This window comes from Phoca vitulina, unplaced genomic scaffold, assembly GCF_004348235.1.
Source record: "Phoca vitulina isolate PV1807 unplaced genomic scaffold, GSC_HSeal_1.0 scaffold49, whole genome shotgun sequence".
Taxonomy (NCBI): domain Eukaryota; kingdom Metazoa; phylum Chordata; class Mammalia; order Carnivora; family Phocidae; genus Phoca; species Phoca vitulina.
The window spans coordinates 9,280,316-9,302,541 of record NW_022589752.1 but is presented as its reverse complement, the minus strand read 5'-3'; the positions used below and the strand labels follow the sequence as shown (position 1 = coordinate 9,302,541).

The 22,226-nt window shown below is 40.2% G+C and overlaps 1 protein-coding gene across 2 annotated transcripts in view; it reads right to left on the bottom strand.

The window, feature by feature from the left end:
- The window catches only part of FGD4 (FYVE, RhoGEF and PH domain containing 4), a 208,875-nt gene that overhangs the window by 142,984 nt on the left and 43,665 nt on the right, over positions 1-22,226 (bottom strand). Inside the window, exon 2 of one of the 2 annotated variants that reach the window (XM_032432820.1) lies at positions 11,197-11,292. The exons of the other annotated variant lie outside the window; for it this stretch is intronic. Coding sequence (XP_032288711.1) covers positions 11,197-11,292 — 96 coding nt within the window. The remainder of the gene's footprint in view (positions 1-11,196; positions 11,293-22,226) is intronic. 2 annotated transcript variants of the gene reach the window in all.

Genomic DNA, 22,226 nt, shown 5'->3' with positions numbered 1-22,226 from the left:
TTTCAAAGAGATTTGTGGGAATGGTTTTAATCTAATGTTGTGAACCCCAAAGCAATCCATGAGAATACTCCTAAAAACTCTAAAAACCTATCAGTGGAAAGACCACCAGTCTGGACTAAAAAGACATAGTTCAAAATGAAAAATACCAGGGCCCTTATTCAGACAGGAAGAGGCTACAAACATAAGTCATTTCTTATGGAAAACTAAGATTCAGAGGACATAACCAGGAGTCTAGAGAGTAGAGACAAGAGCCACAAAGAACCACCCAGATCATAAACTAGTCCTAGGGCGCCTTGAGTGGCTCAGTCAGCTGGGCATCCAACTCTTGATTTCAGCTCAGGTAATAATCTCGGGATCGTGAGACTGAGCCCTGCGTCAGGCTCTGTGCTGGGTGTGGATCCTGCTCGGGATTCTCTCTCTCCCTCTGCCCCCTGCCCCCTTCTCTCTCTCCCCCTCTCCTAAAAACAAAACAAAACAAAACAAAAAAAACATAAAAAAACAAAAACAAAAAAACTACTCCCTAAACAAGGAACCATTGACATTTACCTAGCTGGATTTTAGAACTGTTGTGGACCGGGGACTGCTAGGTGTCTCCCATTTCCCCCCTCTTTTTTTTTTTTTTTTTTGTTGTTGTTTTTATTGTTTTTAAATAACAGCTTGGTTATTTAAAAACATGCCATACAATTTACCTGAAGTTTGCAACTCAGGGGTTTAAGTATATCCACAGATACAACCAGATAGCTTTAAAACATTTCCATCACCTCAAAAAGAAACCTGTATCCTTAGTTATCATCCCCCATACACCCATCCCACTGGCTCTAAGAAGTTGCTAATCTACTTTGTTTCTACAGATTTACCTATACCTAAGGACATTTCATATAAATGGAATCAGACAATATGTGCTCTCTGTGACAATTTTCTTGTACCTAGCGTATTTTCAAGGTTTATCCATGTTGCAGTATATATCAGTACTTCATTCCACTGTATGGATATACCAGAATTCATGTTTCTATTCATCATTTGATAGATATTTGAGTTGTTTCCACCTTTCAGCTATTATAATGTTGCTATGTTGTATTCACGCACAAGTTTTGGGTAGGCATATTTTTTCCTTTCTCTTATGTATGTAGGTCAAATGGTAACTCTATGTTTAACCTTTTATGGAATTGCCAGACTGTTTCCAAAGTGATGGCACCACTTTACATTCCCACCAGCAGCGTATCAGTGTTATGACTTCTCCACAGCCTCTAATACCTTTTTGAAGGAGAGTGTCTGTTGCAATTTTCCTGCCCCTGCCTTGCCGTTGTATGTTGGGTGGGGGTAGGAGAGCAAATAACTTGTGCCTTTAGTTCACAGGTATTTGGTTTGAGATTAGCTATACCCAAACAGCCTCATCTGCACCTGGACCTGATTTAGATGAGCTTCTGGACTCCAGCTAACATAGCAACGGAGTGAGGCTTGTGGGGGTCTTGTGTGTGGACTAGTGTAGTGTGCATATGTGAGGGGCCAGAGAGCACACTGTGGTAAACTGTCATTCCGGTGGTCACCTCCAATGAACCACACTTGCGGGTATTCACGTCCTTGTACAGTCCCCTCCCACACGGATGCTGGGCCGGGCCTACAACTGCCGAAACCATTAGAATATGTCAGAAATGATGCAGTGCCAGTTCTGGGCCTAGCCCTTAACTGGTTGGGCAGCATCTACTTCTTCCATTTTGGAACCCAGACACCACAAGGCCACCTAAGCAGCCACCGAGTCCCAGCTCCCAAGCAAGCCTCAGAGCACCACAGCCATCCAGCATCCAGATGACACCACATAGAACAGAACCTCCTGGTCAACGCACTGAATCAGGAGATAAGTCGCTGTTTTAGACTATCAAGTTTTGGAGTGGTTCATTACATGGCCATAAATAACCCAAACAGGTCGCTTTTGGTGGTATTTTAAGCTTCACTTCTCTCTAGTCACACTAGACTACTTAATTATGAAGAACTGTAAAGTGCAGTAAACTTTTTTTCCCCTCTACAAATTCAACCTACTATACCTAGGATCAACTCAACAATCATTTAAGCAAATGAAATATACCTTCTAGGTCTCAGGAGACTTTTCGTAGAGTTATCATCCCCCATACACCAAGTCAGCAGAAAGTTCCCATTTTCAGTAGAAAGCAATGAGCAGCTACACAAGCCCCCAGAGAGGACCGGCCAGGGATGGGAATCTCAGCAGTAGCTGACGTCTCGTGCTCAGCAAGGCACACCAGGAGTACAGACCAATCCGAGGAAAGGCCCTGCATCTCAGGAATTCGGAAGAGAGGCTGGGGGCACACAAATACCAGGCAGTCAGTGGTGACAGCCAGGGAATCCCCCAGGCACAGTCACAAGGGTTAAGATGGCAGGGCTTCAAGAAGCCAGGGGTTATGGCAACCAGTGAAGGTTTTTTTTTTTTAACATCAGTAACATCAATAAGAATTTCTCAACTCTGCTTTGTCTTACGTTGACACAGCTGCTGTCCTTCTGCTTAGCTCCTCTGGATTTAAAGGGCTCTCACGTGTCTAGCCCAGTCACCCCTATCATTCAGTTTATCTTAGGTATGGTCATGACGGCATGCAAGAATCTCAGAGGCTTTCTGCATCTCGAGAATACAGACAATAATAAATCCCTCATAACATAGAATTATTCTAATTTTCACAGGATAATACTTAGAAAAGTTCCAGACACACAGTAAACTCTCAATATATTACACTACCAGTATATTACATGTGGTAACTTTGTTCAATTGCAAGTGCATCTGCCCTAAAAACAATGATCTTCAAGGGAAAAAAAAAATACAGAGTATCAACTCACAAATCTATTCATCGAGAACTGGTTTAAACAAATTGTAGTACAGCTATACGGTGAAATACTATGCTAACTTAAATAATAAAGGAAGAGGATTTTGAGAAATTTGATGTGGAAAATTTCCAATACATATCAATGAAAAACCAAGTTGAAAGAACATATAACCCCATTTTAAAAATAAGTCTATCCTGCTTGTATATGCACAGAAAACAAATCTGGTAGAAACCACCAGACTAACTAGACACCACAATCTGGGTGCGAATTTCACTTTCTACAGAATATATTGCTATAATATTTGGTTTTTAATAGTAAGCACATGACTCTTATCATCAGAAAAACATGAAGAGAAAGGCACACAGAGCCTTCTTAAAAAACAGCATGCTTTTACCTGAATTTGTTCACATGGTATTCAGTGTTCATTCCTCTTTAGCACTCAGAGTGGCTCAAGTCTGTTTTTAGAACAGTGTCGGGAGCTGCTATATGAGCTGTTTCCTGTATGGGATAGCTATTTTTAATTAATGAACATTTTGTTGTAAGAGTTCACTGGAAAATAAAACCACCACCATTTCTGCAAGTCAAACGAAAGAAAGGCTTACTCTCTAGAGTAAAATGAAAGATTTCAGTTATAAAAACATACTCTAAAAGGTATTAGATGGTATGTAATATTGAGTACTAAGCACTTTATTTCCACTGTGATACTAAGATTAATCTCATTTAAAAATTTCTCAAGGGAATCTAAAACTTCTATTTACTTCATCTCTCCTAAGGAAAAAAAAATAATACAGCATTCTTCCTATCACAGGCATTCAAACGTGAGCTGCAGGGAACATCAGAAGTGAGAGAGAAAAGAGAATGAATACAGAAAGAGAATACAGCTTTCCAAACATTTACTGAGCAACTAGGTGCAAAATACTGTTTTATACTAACTAGAAGAATTAAAATTGTGGTTGCTCTATCTGTAAGGATATTAGCAACCAAATCACCCCTTCTAAATCATTAGATTCTCCCAAGGTTTATGATATGGCCCAGAAAATAGCTGCTATGTAAACCAGTTTTATTTATCTATGCAATTCTTCAACCCGTGGGGTCACAGCAGAACTAAGGGGTCCTCTCAGGGAGCCAGCAGCAGGGCCAGAAGGTAAGAATTCAGGGGTTAGGTAGAAGAACCAGAGTTCCAAAGGCCCCACCAAGCCACTCCTCCCCAAAATGAAGACGGGATTTTCCTGCAGATCTAAGAGAAGGTTCTAAGAAGCAGCCTGCCCCCACCCCCGACACACATACAGTGTATGTTAATATGCAGTACAGTCACAAAAACAAGGGTTTATTGTTCTCTTGACAAACTGTACTCATGACAGGTGGCAATACACCCATTTACACTTAACTCTACCCACACCCTCTCCACTCACTTCCCTAAATTCCTTGCATTTGTAAACTACTACACAATTTTTTTAAAGATTTTACTTATTTATCTGACACACAGAGAGAGAGAGAGAGAGAGAGAGCACGCACAAGCAGGGGGGAGCAGCAGAGGGAAAGGGAGAAGCAGGCTCCCTGCTGAGCAGAGACCTGAGCTGAAGGCAGACACTTAACCAACTGAGCCACTCAGGTGCCCCTATTATACAATTTTATTTTTACTTTTTAAGATTATTATTTATTTATTTATTCGACAGAGAGACAGCGAGGGAGGGAACACAAGCAGGGGGAGTGGGAGAGGGAGAAGCAGGCTTCCTGCCGAGCAGATAGCCCCATGCGGGACTCGATCCCAGGACCCTGGGATCATGACCTGAGCCGAAGGCCGACGCTTAACCTACTGAGCCACCCAGGCGCCCCCCATTATACAATTTTAAAAGTAACTTCTTATCTGTTAATTTGATTCAAACAGGTTAGAGAATTTCTACCTAATACACTGAACAAAAAATGCTGGCATTTAAGAGATATTCTGAGGATGAGATGGTAAGGGCTCTAATGTCCTATGAAGGCCTTGCCTATAGCACACCTCACAGGGGGTGTGATGGCTAATTCTATGTGCCCACTTGGAGAGTGTTTTTGGATAAGACTAACATTTAAATCAGTGAATTCTGAGTAAACAGATTGCCCTCCATAATGTGGTAGGCCTCGTTCAATCAGCTGACAGCCCCGATAGAACAACAACAAAATACCCAGCCTTCCCAAGAGAGAAGTCTCCAGCAGACTGCCTTCGGACGTCATCTACACCGCGGGCTCTCCTGGCTCTTCAGCCTGCTGATTTGGACTTGCCAGACTCCACAAACCCACAAGCCAATTCCTTATAATACATGTGCACACATACACATACCCACACACCCTACTAGTTCTGTTTCTCTGAAAATCCTGAATACAGGGATCCCCTTTGGGACGTCATAGCCTGGCTACCAGCAGTTTAATATCTACACAGGAAGAGTCATTCAATGAGGGGGAAATGGCCTCTCCTGACCACAACATGGCTAAGCCTTCTTCCAGTCATGGTGCTCTCCAGCAAATCATGCTGTTTAGGAATACATGAATATGCCTGGAATAGGATATAGCTAGGCACACCTTATTATCCCTTATTTATTAGATTCCTAAGAAGAGAAAGAGTCCTGAAGGCAGTTTATACTCTGCTCAAAGCTTTGAAACACAAACATAATATAAACAAAATCACATAATTAGATAAATTGGCCTCAGCAATGACCTGCTGAGGCCATTGTGGAATTGAAAGGAAAATGGGAGGTAGAGACAATAGACAGTGGTAGAAAGTACACTGATCTCTGTTTTGGAGCATCACACATTTTCTCCATTACAAGTGACCGAATTATTCATGCTTGCCTCAAAATACCTTAGTATCACCAAATATTAACCTAAATAGTTATGGAACTCCCCTACCCAGTTCTCACCCCCTCCACCAATATTTGCCTGGTTAAGCAAATGAACCAATGTAAACACACCACCTGTGGTCATGCCCACCACATCACCCCTCTCTCATCCTGCTGCTGTCTAATGTAGCCTGTCCCCACGGAGCAGCGGCACCTACAGGGCATCCCTCTACAACCATCCTCTGATCACTGAAACTGCTACTTCTCCATGCTCTCCTTACAGTTCCTCATCTTCCCATGAAAATAGTACCTGGAGCCTACCCTGACAGTTTCCATGTTGGGAGAAAAGTAAGTGCCACCACACCAACATGTTGAAATATTTCTTGCATATGAGCTTTTTAAACCTATACTTTCTAGGGGTGCCTGGGTGGCTCAGTTGGTTAAGTGTCTGCCTTCGGCTCAGGGTCCTGGGACCGAGCCCCTCATTGGGCTCCCTGCTCAGCGAGGAGCCTGCTTCTCCCTCTCCTGCTCCCCCTGCTTGTGCTCCTTCTCTGTCAAATATATAAATAAAATCTTAAAAAAACAAACAAACTATACTCTCTATTGTCTTTACCTCATCACCTCTCATTTCCACAATATATCCTGCCCTAGGGCCACTATACCACTCTAGTTTTTAATCCCTATCACAAATTGAAGTTGTAGGCAGAATAGATACTATACACAATTTAGAGATGAAGACACAAAGACAAAAAGATAAACTGACTTGTACAAGATCAGACTATAAATAAAACTACAATTAGGACCCATTTTTCTTTTCTCTCTTTTTTTAAAATTTTTATTATGTTAATCACCATACATTACATCATTAGTTTTAGATGTAGCGTTCCATGCTTCATTGTTTGTGCATAACACCCAGTGCTCCTTGCAGAGCATGCCCTCTTTAATACCCATCACCAGGCTAACTCATCCCCCCACCCCCCTCCCCTCTAGAACCCTCAGTTTGTTTTTCAGAGTCCATTGTCTCTCATGGTTCGTCTCCCCCTCCGATTTCCCCCCCTTCATTCTTCCCCTCCTGCTATCTTCTTCTCTTTTTTTTTTCTTAACATATATTGCATTATTTGTTTCAGAGGTACAGATCTGAGATTCAACAGTCTTGCACAATTCACAGCGCTTACCAGAGCACATACCCTCCCCAGTGTCTATCACCCAGTCACCCCATCCCTCCCACCCCACCCCCCACTCCAGCAACCCTCAGTTTGTTTCCTGAGATTAAGAATTCTTCATATCAGTGAGGTCATATGATACATGTCTTTCTCTGTTTGACTTATTTCGCTCAGCATAATACCCTCCAGTTCCATCCACGTCGTTACAAATGGCAAGATCTCATTCCTTTTGATGGCTGCATAATATTCCATGGTGTATATATACCACATCTTCCTTATGCATTCATCTGTCGATGGACATCTTGGCTCTTTCCACAGTTTGGTTATTGTGGACATTGCTGCTATAAACATCGGGGTGCACATACACCTTCAGATCCCTACATTTATATCTTTGGGGTAAATACCCAGTAGTGCAATTGCTGGATTGTATGGTAGCTCTATTTTCAATTTTTTGAGGAACCTCCATACTGTTTTCCAGAGTGGCTGCACCAGCTTGCATTCCCACCAACAGTGTAGGAGGGTTCCCCTTTCTCCGCATCCCCGCCAACATCTGTCATTTCCTGACTTGTTAATTTTAGCCATTCTGACTGGTGTGAGGTGGTATCTCATTGAGGTTTTGATTTGGATTTTCCTGATGCCGAGCGATGTTGAGCACTTTTTCATGTGTCTGTTGGCCATTTGGATGTCTTCTTTGTAGAAATGTCTGTTCATGTCTTCTGCCCATTTCTTGATGGGATTATTTGTTCTTTGGGTGTTGAGTTTGATAAGTTCTTTATAGATTTTGGATACTAGCCCTTTATCTGATATGTCATTTGCAAATATCTTCTCCCATTCTGTCGGCTGTCTTTTGGTTTTGTTGACTGTTTCCTTTGCTTTGCAAAAGCTTTTTATCTTGATGAAGTCCCAATAGTTCATTTTTGCCCTTGCTTCCCTTGCCTTTGGCAATGTTTCAAGGAAGAAGTTGCTGCGGCTGAGGTCGAAGAGGTTGCTGCCTGTGTTCTCCTTTAGGATTTTGATGGACTCCTGTCTCACATTTAGGTCTTTCAACCATTTTGAGTCTGTTTCTGTATGTGGTGTAAGGAAATAGGACCCATTTTTCTATTAACTTAATTTATTTTACACAGGGAGGATATATAACAGTTATCAAAAGCATAAGATCTCAAGTCAGATTATATTTGCTCTACCACTTATCACAATATGACCCTCGATTAAGTTTATGAATCTATTAGTTTATTAACCTAAACTATTAGTGGCTTGGTTTCCTTATCTGTAAAACCCAGAACAGTATTGACCTTCAACTGGTTTTTGAGGAGATTTCATAAGATAAAACGGGTAAAACCCTTGAACGTTGCCTGACACATAGGAAACCATTAACAAACTTTATCCATTCTCCTTATTGTTTTATAACTGAATCAGCCTTTCAATGGTTATGATATACATGCCCTACTCACACTTATCCTTTTTAATCTTTTGTAGAATCATGAATTTCAGCTGAAAGAGACCAAACACATTTAAAAACCACAGATAAGTCCAGTGTTTATTTGCATAGCATGTTTTATTGGGTCACATGCAAATACGTGCTTAGCAAAAACTTTAAAAGGAAGTTGGGGGGCACTTGGGTGGCTCAGTTGGTTAATGTCTGACTCTTGATCTTAGCTCAGGTCTTGATCTCAGGGTTGTGAGTTCATAGCCCTATGCTGGGCTCCACGCTGGGCATGGAGATTACTTAAAAAAAAAAAAAAAAAAAGTTGGGACAGAAAGGAAATACCACAACTCGAATAACACTTCTACCTGTTGAGTTGGCTGCTTATTGGCTGTGTAAAATAGCCAGTAAGTGCAGAACTTAATTTTTCTGTTATGGGGTCACTTTATAGAACACTGACCAGACACACAGTCTTGATATGGCTACATTCTAAACTTAAATGGCAAGTACATTAGGCGGTGCTCTTCCTCTGCCATTTTAGACCTTGGGCCTTTACCCAAAACATTCAATTGCTCTGCCCACATGGCTTAATGCTTCTGCAAAGAAGTGGGCAGGCGGTCAGAAGATCCAAGTTCTCATTTAAATTCTCACGTAACCTTTTCAGACCTCAATATTGCCAATGACAATACCACCCACTCGTCTACTGCACAGGTTCTTCAGAACAAAAACAGTCAAGACAAACCATAAAACACAGGCACTGGCTTCCAGGTTTGCTGCACAGAGGGGAAAAAACCATCTGTGGGGATGGTATCCTCCCAATGAAGGCATCTTAAATATGTGAAGTACAAAGTCTGTAAGAATGGGTTATTTGCCTTTAAACAATGATAGGTGAGGGATACTTTCTTGTGCTATGCTCTTGAACTTGTCTCCAAAATAATTAGTATTTTAATTTGTATGTAAGCCACAATAAAAATACTCTTGACATCGACATTTCCAATTTCATATTATAGAAGGTTTTGGTATCAAGGTTTTTAGTAGTAAGGCAGACCTGGAATGACGCTTTACTAGCATCTCCTCTACTAGCTATGTGACTTTGAGCAAGTTAGCTAACCTTGTAGTTCCCTGGGTTCTGTTTGCTTTTTGGTACAGGTGGTCATATTGAACAAAGAAGCCAATTTCATCTTCTCTCACAGGATTATGAGGAGCAAATGAGGCCACACACACCACGTTATGAACAAGACAGCACCAGCCCACACCGCTGCCCTAGTCCATCCGCAGCTGAGGCAGCAGTCTGTTTCATTCACACCTGGATTTCCAAAGCTGTCTCAAGTGGATTTGCTAGGTGATATGAGTTAACACAAGCCCGCTGATCCAAGAACTGCCAGAAGTAAGTTTAAAACCTATCCACAGAAGACATACAGGGTAAGTAAAAGTTTTAGCAAGACCGTTAGCTGTGATTCACAGTACCTATGTTGCATTTTTCTTTCTGTTCTGACTGCCTTTAATCATAGCTCTGGGCACGAGTACGTGTAGGGAGAGCTGATAAAAATGACAATGCCCCATCTGAAGCTCCAAGGTCTACGACCCAAACTTGCATGTTTCAAGTTCCTCTTCTGTAGGAGTGCTGACAATACTGACTCCACCTTGGGCCTCCATCTTGCTCATGTTTGCTCCATGACCTCTCCTAGGGCTGTGTGTTCTGGGCCCGTTGGAGATTAATATACATACCTTAGAGATGCCCACCAAGGCCAGGATGGGGGGAGGCTTTATTTTGGCCTCCCAGGAATCTGTTAGAGATAACACAGTCTTCCTTCTTTCCTGATGCACAGGTGATGCCACAAGATCTAATTAAAGGGTAGCTGTCAGTTGGGTGCATGCAAGCCCTTCGAGGTGCATGTGAACCCTTTGGTCCTACTACAGTGCCCTTCTGTGTGTCCGCTCGCTCTATAAAATCTGTGGACTAAGGTCTGGACTTTGTGGAGAATAGCTATGCAGCTGCTATGGATCATCATCCTCTGCCCGATCAACCCTGTCAGTCAGTTACCCTGAATCAAACTCTGTGTAATCTATATGAAGTGGCCTTCTTCATTTTCTGGCCTCAAAGTGCCCTCTTGGTTTGGGAGATACTTTACTGTCTCTCCCCCACCTTCTTACGCATTCGCATTTTGAATTTGGCCCTGGATGTTGCCAATCTGCCAAAAAAGAATGTTTTCTTATCTTTTTCTCTAAGGCATAAGATTTTTCAAACTGCGGTCTCATTCCACTAGTGGGTCTGACAGAAAACGGAGTTATGTACACACACAGAAAGGATAAATTTTATTACAGAAACACATGTGTATACACACACACATAGTGTTATACTGGATTGTGGTTCATAAGTTTGAAAACCACTATTCAAAAGCACAGTTACTGACTTTTGAAAATAAGTAACTGATGGTAACACTACTTTTTAAAAGGTCACTGCGATCACAAAAGAAAGTTTAAAAGGCTAGACCGTTAAGAAGAAAGTTCTCCCTCCTACTTTAGCACATTGGTCCAACTGATCACTAATAGGTCCAAATAACTGGTATAATATTTTCAAGTCAAGAGACAGACACGAAACGAGTCATGAGGGAGAGGGCAGGTACAGAGGAAAAAACATTTTATTAATCCTAGGTATGGTGTTAGATTGTACACTAGGCACACATACAGACGTCCTCCTTTAATTCCCCCAATCCTGTAAGTATCACGATGTGGTAGCTACACTTCATAGTTCTGCATTTTAAATGATGACCTAATGAAGGTCATTTTCTTGTAGTCACAGGACTGACAAGTTTGGTCATTACCACCCGTGGACCAGCAGTGCCTGGTTTGGGCAGGACAGGGCCTACCTTCAGGATTATGGATAACCAGAAGGTACAATTTAGAACATCCTCCCACCTCTAGCTTTTTCCATAAATAGACAGCACTTAAAACAATAGCTTACTTGGCACAGAACTGGAACTCGGTGAGCAAGAACAGCCAGTGACTTGCTGTAAGATCTTGGGAAAGCCGGCATCTCCATGGACCTCTATTTGTGTATCTATAAAGTAAGTATAACAGTGTCTTAACTCCCTGATCACAGAACTTTGCAAGGTTTAGACAGCTAAGATTTTATGATTCATGCCTTTAAGAGGACACATTCTAAGTAATAAATTCCATCACCAGAAACTTCATCAGAATTAAAATAAGTAGCAGAGATATAAACTCTAGGGCACAAATTCTTTCCCTGTGGCATCCTGACTGGCTACGCCGCCCTCTCCCACCCCCGAAGGTAGGGCTGACCCGGCTTCCTAACCTTCTAGATCTGGCTAGGATTCTTGCCTGTCCTGCCACCTAGTGGCAGCAAGGATTAACAGGACCAGAGCAAGTGTTGACTCCTTGTGTTCAAGAGCGGTTCCCTCAGCCAATCAAGTTTTTTTCCTCAGCCCCCTGGGGAGACGGAGCCTTTCCCCTTGGATCCTAGCTTTCAGATGCCTCCTACCTCACAAAGCCTGTCTTCATTAGGACAAACTTCACTTCCAAAGGAGCCATCAATGGAGAAGCCACTATATTTGCTACCATTTGTTTAAATGGTAAAACATACAGATGGGATTTTAAAGAGACTTAAAGACCCATACAAGTAGAAAATGATCCGTACTCAGAAATTATCCATCTATTAGATTCAAGGCAACTGTGCTACACAACTCTGGGGTCCCAAAGGGGCATTCACAAGCTAGCATTTACGAATGTCACCACATGGACCATTCACATATGTCCAAGGGCCCTGATGAGACTCATCACTAAATATATCTAAGTTTGAGAACCAAAACTTGTCAGAACTCCCTCTTCTTTCTTTGCATCAGGAGCCACCTGGCCTTATATGCAAAGCTAAGCTCCAGAAACGCTTACTTATTTAAAAAAAAAAAAATCTTCCGGGCGCCTGGTTGGTTCAGTCAGTTAAGCGTCTGCCTTCGGCTCAGGTCATGATCTCAGGGTCCTGGGATCAAGCCCCTCATGGGGCTCCCTGCTCAGCGGGGAGCCTGCTTGTCCCTCTCCCTCTTCCCCTCCCCTGCTCATGCTCTGTCTCTCTCAAATAAATCAAATCTTAAAAAAAAAAAAATCTTCAAGCAAACCCTAACTTAATAACCCTTATTATTAAGGGGTCAAATGGCCTCCAGCTTTCTACAGCTCTCAGTTGGCTCCCACTTATATTCAAAATAGAAAAACTCTGTGAAGGGTGGGCAAGTAGTTGAAAGGGATTAATAGGTACCAACTTCCAGTTATAAAATAAGTCATGGGGATGAAAAGTATAGCACAGGAAATATAGTTGATAATACTGTAATAATGCTGTATGGTGACAGAGGTAACTATACTTACGGTGAACACTGAGTAATATACAGAGTTGTTGAATCACTATATTGTATACCCGAAACTAATACAACATTGTATGTCAACTGTACTTCAGTAACAAGAGTTAAAGAGATAAGAAAAGTTCTCTGTGAATGGTCCCCTCATGCTGAGCCCAAAAGGGATAAAGCAGCATAGGGATATGTAGCACATTTCCTTTCTTTTAATCAAGTTGCCCCTTCCCCTAAAGGGGAGAAACAGCAGCTAATCTTCTTTGTGTCTTTTTTTTTTTTTTTTTAATTGTTTCAATGAAAGGCAGAAAAGTTCAGAAAAAGATTAAGGAGAACCTACATTTATTAAGAACCTGCCATGTGACAGACACCAAGCTAAGATTTTTTTATATATAGATTATCTTTCTCAAGAAAAATTAAAGCAATGGGACTACAGTCAGAAATCAATCCCCACTTTGTCAGTTACTGAGGGTATAACCTTGAAAACACATTTAAATTCTCTGAAGCCTAGTTTCCTCCCATGTAAAATGGAAATCATGTATTCCATAATGGGTACTACATGGCTATGCACTGTGCCTGGCACGTGTTGGCTGTATTCTCTCCCTCATTGTGGCCCTGGTTATACTTTCTTGAAACAACTGGAGGTGTGGAGAGGAGGGCGGTGGGGGGAAGGCAGCTTTAGGGAGCTAAGTAGAGTCCCAAGCATTTCTGCACTTACAAACTATCTCCAGCCTTTTGTCTATTTCTAAAAACATTTGCGGGGCACCTGGGTGGCTCAGTGTTAGGTGTCTGCCTTCAGCTCGGGTCATGGTCCCAGGGTCCGAGCCCAGTCTTGGGCTCCCTGCTCGGCGGGGGGGGGTGCTTCTCCCTCTCCCACTTCCCCTGCTTGTGTTCCTGCTCTCGCTATCTCTCTGTCATATAAATAAATAAAATCTTTAAAAAAATACTTGCAAACCTATTTAGATGAAAATTAAGTTTCATTTTAAATACAAGCATATAGTGGCTTCCTCACAGATGAAAAAGAAATATGCAGAAAAAGAAGTAATGCATTATCGTATTTGACAATTATCAGGAAAGGCAAACCATGGAGTAAGCTGTGAAGGCATTTAAGGTTGCCACATGGAGAACGGAAAAGTAATTTTTTTTTTTTAAAGATTTTATTTATTTATTTGACAGAGACAGACACAGTGAGAGAGGGAACACAAGCAGTGGGAGTGAGAGAGGGAGAAGCAGGCTTCCTGCGGAGCATGGAGCCCGATGTGGGGCTCGATCCCAGGACCCCGGGATCATGACCTGAGCTGAAGGCAGACGCTTAACGACTGAGCCACCCAGGCGCCCCCGGAAAAGTAATTTTTATACCAACTCTCCTAGGACAGATACGAAGTGTTTACTTGTTATTAGCCACCTGACTTTATGCAGAAACCAAACCAAATCCATAACAAAAAGGTCATAGTTAAAACCTTTAAAAAGACAAAGATAATAGTCACAGGGCAGAGGGCATAAACTGGGAACAAGCAGATACTTCCATTTAAAAAATACACAACATTCTTGAAATTCCCCCAGGAAGGTTTCTGTTGCTTTATAACATCTCTCAGTGTTCTGTGGAAATATGCGGATTCAAATTCCACTTCTGCTAGTTGTATAAATTCACAGCAAATAAATAAAGTACCTGGCAAAAAGACATCAAAAGAACCGGAGAAACAGATGAATCAAGGGAAATATTACGACTAAACTCATCGAGTAAAAGCCTCTTAAGCATGGAGGCATTTTTCTTCACCTCGTTAGCTTCTAAGACTGAACGAATCATTTGAAAACTTTTATTACAAGCCTGGAGATACATAAGGAGCCATGAAAACCTTCATCTGACAAGGGCTTAATTAAATACAACAGTAAATTGTGTATTTACATCAGTGTGAGTTGAATATTGCTTATGTTTTTCCCCCCATATGTTCCTGATTCAGATTAGGACTGACTTTCAAAAGGAAAAATATTTTTTTCCTAACTGGGTATTCTATTATCATACAAAAACTTAGAAAAATCAATATTAACTTCGAACATGATGAATAAATGCTGAACCCTCAGACACAGGAACAACACACATCATATATGGATTAGATGTTTCAAGTAGGGTTTCTATAAATACAACTTCATTAAAAATTCACTAGTAATCTACTGGAAAAAATGGGTTACTTGTATTCTTTATCTCAGTTAATAGCATTTAAAAATCCCTAGTTATTCAATAGAAACAATATGTAGAAAGCCCATGAATTTTTAAGAGACCTGGGTGAAATACTCAATCTGTAATACAGTAATTGTGATCTTGGGCAAGGTATTTCATTTCTCTGAACCTTAGTTTTGCTGTCTATAAAATGACAGTGTCTACTTCAGAGAAGTAACGTTAACTTATCACAGAAAATATACAAAGGACACCATAAGGTCTACAGTACCTAGTAAGAATCTAAGATCCTCAGATCACCAACTCTTCTTTGCCTTAGTTTTTCAGCATCTTTCTCTAAACCAATCTTCTCAAGTTTTTTTCATACAACCCATTAAAACTTCTGACTCTGCACCCCAAGAGATGAGTATTTATAAATTATACATGGATGACTATACTAGTATATTATAAAATACACAAAAACAGAACTTTTAATAAGAGGATATAAAGATAAAATGAAAAGCAGTTTTAAATATTGGCTTCATAATATTACTTAATATCTCAAAGCACGATAAAGCTTAAGTCAAAGTTCATACTTCACACTGGATATACATCCAGACTTCAAAGAATCTTTGTGATAATTCTGATTTTAGTTTTTTGGTCACCCTCTTGTCCTATCAGGTTAAACATTATTTTTGCATCATGATGTGACTCAGAGCTACTAGAAGTGCAAGCTCTACTATTTACTTACTGTTCACTTGCATTTTATTGTTAGGCTTATCTTCAAACTGTGGTTTCCTTAAGAGTATTTTTGCACTCATGTATCATTTTGTGAGAGTTTAAAGCTAGCCAATATATTGTGTAAATCCACTGAACCAAATACATACGAACTGTAACGTTTAGCAAAATATTAAAAGCAAAGACAAAAAAGCCCTGCCATCCCCTCTGAGTCACAGGCCTGCCTTTCTCCTTTCAGAAAGCCTTACCTAACACATGGGATGTGACAATGTAACATTCAGACGAGGAAGTCACCATCAACAGATGTAATAACTAAGATGATTTTTCAACATACATAATAAATGCTGGTAAGGATTTTTAAAAAATAATCAAAAGTTCGAATATTTTCTCCCAACACCTGGATTATTTTACATGCCTCCAAGTATACACACACCCTATACCCCACTTAGCCTTCAACTTTTATTTATTTTTTGTTATGTTAATCACCATACATCACATCATTAGTTTTTGATGTAGTGTTCCACGATTCATTGTTTGCGTATAACACCCAGTGCTCCATGCAGAACATGCCCTCTTTAATGCCCATCACCAGGCTAACCCATCCCCCTACCCCCCTCCCCTCTAGAACCCTCAGTTTGTTTTTCAGAGTCTATCGTCTCTCATGGTTCGTCTCCCCCTCCGATTTCCCCCCCTTCATTTTTCTCTTCCTACTATCTTCTTTTTTTTAACATATAATGTATTATTTGTTTCAGAGGTACAGGTCTGTGATTCAACAGTCTTACACAATTCACAGCGCTCACCATAGCACATACCCTCCCCAATGTCTATCACCCAGCCACCCCATCCCTCCCACCCCCCACCACTCCAGCAACCCTCAGTTTGTTTCCTGAGATTAAGAATTCCTCATATCAGTGAGATCATATGATACATGTCTTTCTCTGATTGACTTATTTCGCTCAGCATAATACCCTCCAGTTCCATCCACGTCATTGCAAATGGCAAGATCTCATTCCTTTTGATGGCTGCATAATATTCCATTGTGTGTGTGTGTGTGTGTGTGTGTGTGTGTGTGTGTGTGTGTGTGTGTATATATATATATACACACACCATATCTTCTTTATCCATTCGTCTGTCGATGGACATCTTGGCTCTTTCCATAGTTTGGCTATTATGGATATTGCTGCTATAAACATCGGGGTGCACGTACCCCTTCAGCCTTCAACTTTTTTTTTTTTTTTTTTTTTTTTTAAAGATTTTATTTATTTATTTGACAGAGAGAGAGGGAACACAAGCAGGGGGAGTGGGAGAGGGAGAAGCAGGCTTCCCGCGGAGCAGGGAGCCCGATGCGGGGCTCGATCCCAGGACCCTGGGATCATGACCTGAGCCGAAGGCAGACGCTTAACGACTGAGCCACCCAGGCGCCCAGCCTTCAACTTTTGATACAGCTCCTCCAGTCTATGTTCTGCATGGCTTAAAACTGTTATCTTTCTAAATTATAAGTCTGATCACATTACCCACTCCCCTCTCAGATATCCTCAATGGCACTACAACTCCTTACAGGGTAAATCCAAACCCTTCAGCCTTGCATAAAAAGCTTATGATGTGGATAAGGATATTATCTATATCCAGCTTTATCTCTTAGCAATGCCCATACTAAGCCTTATTCTGGAGCCCCACTAAATTCTTAGATGTTTCTAACATATGGTCTTGCATACCTTCACTCATTCAGTAAGCATTTATTGGCTACCTATTATATACCAGGCATTGAGGAAGATAAAGAAGACCCAGTCATTCATTGCCTGCAAATGCCCAGACTCCTAGCACAATTATGAAATAAATAAGATTACAGCATAATGTGAAAAAATACTCTAACGAAGATTTATACAAAGTATTATGAGAGCCTGGGGTCAGAATGCTTCTCAGCTCCTATCAGGTAGGTGTTCCCTCTTTCACCCAGAGTATACCTACCTCCCTTACTCCTTGTTTGATAACCTCTTACTAAGCCTTCACAAATCCAGTTCCAATGTCCATTTTTACTTCATAAACTGGCCTGGAAGGATCTCATGGCTTCTTCCCAGCAGCTCCTATATCACTGCATCATACTGTTATAAATAACACTTACTGCTATATTATTATGACATTTTCAATACAAGTTTTGTGGAAAGGTAAATCTTCAAATGTTACAAAGAGAGCTGGGTAAAGCTGCAAAATAATGATTCCACCTAATGACAACAATCAAATTTTTAAAGTTAAGATTAGCCATTCAAGAAACGTATTTGCTCCACAGGGGTTTTATTTATGCCCATTTTTAATGGAAGTGTAATATACAGAGAGAAAAGTGCACATACCATGCTCAATGAATTTTCACACAACAGACCAGGTCCAGTAACCTGTACCCAGCCTTAGGCCTTTTAAGTCCCAGCAACAATCTGAACATCTGTATTCAGACACAATAGGTGCAATAATCTAGTTTTTAACCAGAATTTTTTTCAAAAATAAAAACTTTTAAATATCAAATTGAGAACTTCAAAGAACAGAAAAATTACAGCAGGAAAATATTTCAGGAATAAATAAGACACTTTAAATTGAGTCAGCTGGGGCGCCTGGGTGGCTCAGATGGTTAAGCGTCTGCCTTCGGCTCAGGTCATGATCCCGGGGTCCTGGGATCGAGTCCCGCATCGGGCTCTCTGCTCCTTGGGAGCCTGCTTCTCCCTCTGCCTCTCTCTCTCTCTGTCTCTCATGAATAAATAAATAAAATCTTTAAAAAAAAAAAAAAAAAAAAAAAAAAAAATATTTTTAAAAAAAAAAATAAATAAAAAAAAAAAAAAAAATAAAAAAATAAATTGAGTCAGCTGTATAACCAATGTTTTAATTTTTCATATTGATCTGATACTCTATTTCAAAACAAGTATCTATTTTCCTTGAAAATACTTCTAGATTTTTAAATGCATGCTTGCTTTTTCCACGTTTTTTTGTTGTTGTTGAAGGACACACAATTTAAAAATTAACATAAAAGCAGGGTGCCTGGGTGGCTCAGTTGGTTAAACGTGCGACTTGATTTCGGCTCAGGTCATGATCTCAGGGTCATGAGATCAAGCCCTGAGTCAGGCTCTGTGCTCAGAGCAGAGTTTGCTTGGGATTCTCTCTCTCCCTCTCCCTCTGCCCCTCTCCCCGCTCTGTCTCTCCCTCTCTAAAATAAATAAAATCCTTTTAAAAAAATAAGATAAAACCTTAAAAAAAAACTTTCTAATTTTGTTTGTGATCTTTATAATAGCAATAGTCAAACATCCCCAAACAACTACAATTTACCAACCAAATCTCTTTCAAACAGCTACTGGCTGGCCCAGCTCTTCCTGTATCTAAAGCCTTGAAAACTTAATTTTAATGAATTGGTGACTCAAAAGAGATTTCGTCATTCCTGTTGATCATATAACTGGCTATTGGTAGGAGGGAAATGAAGAAAGGACCAGCAATTTCAGCACAAGACTTGGCTTCTTCTCTAAATAATAAAGTTTAGAAAACTTTAGGCAAATCCCTTGAACTCTATGAGCTTGATTTCTCATCTGTAAACATGGGGATTATATGCCAAATATGTGAATACTTCCCAAACAAACAAAGCTCCCTCCAAATTCAGTTATGCCTGTGAAGTACTGTTGTTAAATCTAGAATAACGAACATAAAGTCAGAAGCCACATGACAGAACCCTAATCCTACCCATCTTTGTTGGATGACCTTAATGTAGTCATTAAATCTCTCTGGGCTTCATTGCCAAGAACAAACACCAGACCAGATCACTGGCTATAGTAATTGTCTGGGTTATGGAGCACTTGAAATTCATGACGCTCTTTGCAAAATATGTTCCTGTGGATAAAATATTGATTTACCAACTAAGTTCAGTTCTATCACACACAGGGGACTCTTATTACCAGAAAATGTAACTATATTATACCTATTAGAAAAAGAATGAAAGAAAATCACAGCCACAAGTAAACAAGGCCAGCAAAAAAATGGGCTGTTTGCGTTTTTCCCATTAATTTGCATTCATATATATCTATACAGATTTCACTGTGAATTCAGTTTGTACTCCCAAACAGATAAATGGCAGGAAGTGATAAAGGTTAAAAGAAATTTTGAGTTAAAAAAATTTTTAATGAGGAAATGTTATTATCTAACAGGAAGGAAAGCAATCCTGTCCTTACTGAATTTAATTATTAATCATTTGATTATTCAGTTTTAAAAGCAGAAGTCTTCACCCCAGCTCCTGGGAGCAGAGATGGACGATGGAAGCAGTGGATACTCTCCAAGGTCCCTTTAAGCCCTAGGACTTTGGTTTCCACTGAAATTTGCATTCTATCCATATATGCTATATGTTCTGGGCACAAATAACAATGTAGTATTTTATTTTATTTTTTTTTAAGATTTTATTTATTTATTTCACAGAGAAAGACACGAGAGAGGGAACACAAGCAGGGGGAGTGGGAGAGGGAGAAGCAGGCTTCCCGCGGAGCAGGGAGCCTGATGCAGGGCTGGATCCCAGAACCCTGGGATCATGACCTGAACCGAAGGCAGATGCTTAACAACAACTATATTGCCCCAACAATATAGTATTTTAAATAATGTCTAATAAGCTGACTGTTTTAATGAAAACAGCCCATCCCACATACATGTACATATACTCACACATAAACACATACCCACAAAACACAACCCTGGAGGGCTGGGTCCCTTGAAGATATCCTTGAAGCACACTTAATGCTCTAACAGTACATTTTTTTCCATATTTGACAAACCAAGCACAGGCTATGTTTTCTTACAAAAGATCCTAGCAATTAGATATTAGAAATTTCACCCCACACTCTACCAACACTATAATATATTTATAATGTATACTTGTAGCATGCACTGGATAGACTAGTTTTGAAATGAGGACAGTTATAAATGGCAAAAAAAATTATTTTGTTACTACAATTCCCCATCTTAAGAGGACTAGGACATCTTTTTTTTTTTTAAGAATTTTTTTTAAAAGATTTTATTTATTTATTTGACAGAGACACAGCGAGAGAGGGAACACAAGCAGGGGGAGTGGAAGAGGGAGAAGCAGGCTTCCCGCCGAGCAGGGAGCCCGATGCGGGGCTCAATCCCAGGACCCTGGGATCATTACCTGAGCCGAAGGCAGACGCTTAACAGCTGAGCCACCCAGGTGCCCGGGGACTAGGACATCTTTTAAGCATTATTATTTCAGGTGTAACAGTCCTGAATTAAGTTAATGGACAAAAATAACCCTAGATACACTTAGGCTAAAATACAAAATGTTTCACAATGATTCTCCTCCATATAACTCTGATTTCTAGGGCGCCTGGGTGCCTCAATTGGTCAAGTGTCTGCCTTCGGCTCAGGTCATGATCTTGGGGTCCTGGGATCGAGTCCCTCATCGGGCTCCCTGCCCAGCAGGTAGCCTACTTCTCCCTCTCATTCTTCCTCTGTCCTTCCCTCCTTCTCTCCCTAATAAATAAATAAAATCTTAAAAAAAAAAAAAAAAAAAAAAACTCTGATCTCTAGTTAAAAGAAAAACAAGAAACTAAACAATGTTGAAATAGAATACTTTAAGAGACACTTTTTTTTTGGTAGAAACTATGTTTTCCTATAAGTAACTTTATTTTTATTTATTTATTTTTTTAAAGATTTTATTTATTTATTTGACAGAGACAGAGACAGCGAGAGCAGGAACACAAGCAGAGGGGGTGGGAGAGGGAGAAGCAGGCTTCCCACTGAGCAAGGAGCCCAATGTGGGACTTGATCCCAGGACTCTGGGATCATGACCTGAGCCGAAGGCAGCTGCCTAATGACTGAGCCACCCAGGTGCCCCCCTATAAGTAACTTTATAGTGACATAATGCAGAATACATGAAAAATTGAGACTAGAAACTCTATTTTGTTTCTTAAAATCTAAAAATTTACAGATGCTTTAATTCCTTCAAGTACATGCCTGCTCATAACAGAAGTCAGAACAGGTTATACCAGTTCAAGTTCTCCCATTTCTATTTTGTCCCAAGTATCACCCTGTGAATGCAGAAACAACAAACATTAAATGAACATTTTTAAAAAAATGCAAAAAGAAGCCCAGCTCATTAGGTGACTGAAGACCTTTGTGTCTCAAATACAAAAAGGGAGATGGAAGCCTCAGACCATTCAAAAGAGAAAATGCGAGATTTTATGTTCAGACTTCCATTTTTATAAAATTATTTTATTTTTTTTTTGACTTCCATTTTTAAAGACTGCATCCTTTTGTGGAAAAACAACTACTAGACTTCTTTAGAATATATGGTACTCTAATTTTCTTTCACATTTATCAATTCTTTCAGTATTTGGTTAATTCTTTATGGATTAAGTACATTCAAGGTCAAAAGAGCATGACCTGAACTTTGAGGTTTGGGTTGAAAGAGATCCAAAATTAAATTAAAGAAAATAACAGTATCAACCTCATAAGTAAGGTTATAAATAAATCTTCCCACCAGTTCCTTTGCCTCCTGAACCAACTTCTGAGCTTTGAGCAGAATACATTCTCCTAAAAGTAGCAATTCCAGGAAAACCAACGGGTATTATTCCTTTACTATACTATTGTCATCCAAGTCACTAAATAGCAATTATTCAGGGGCCATGAAAACAGGAAAAGAAAAATAGGTCAAGGATGGCTGTTCACCCACTGTCCCCTGACAACACATGCACAATTCCTGTTCTCCTGAAG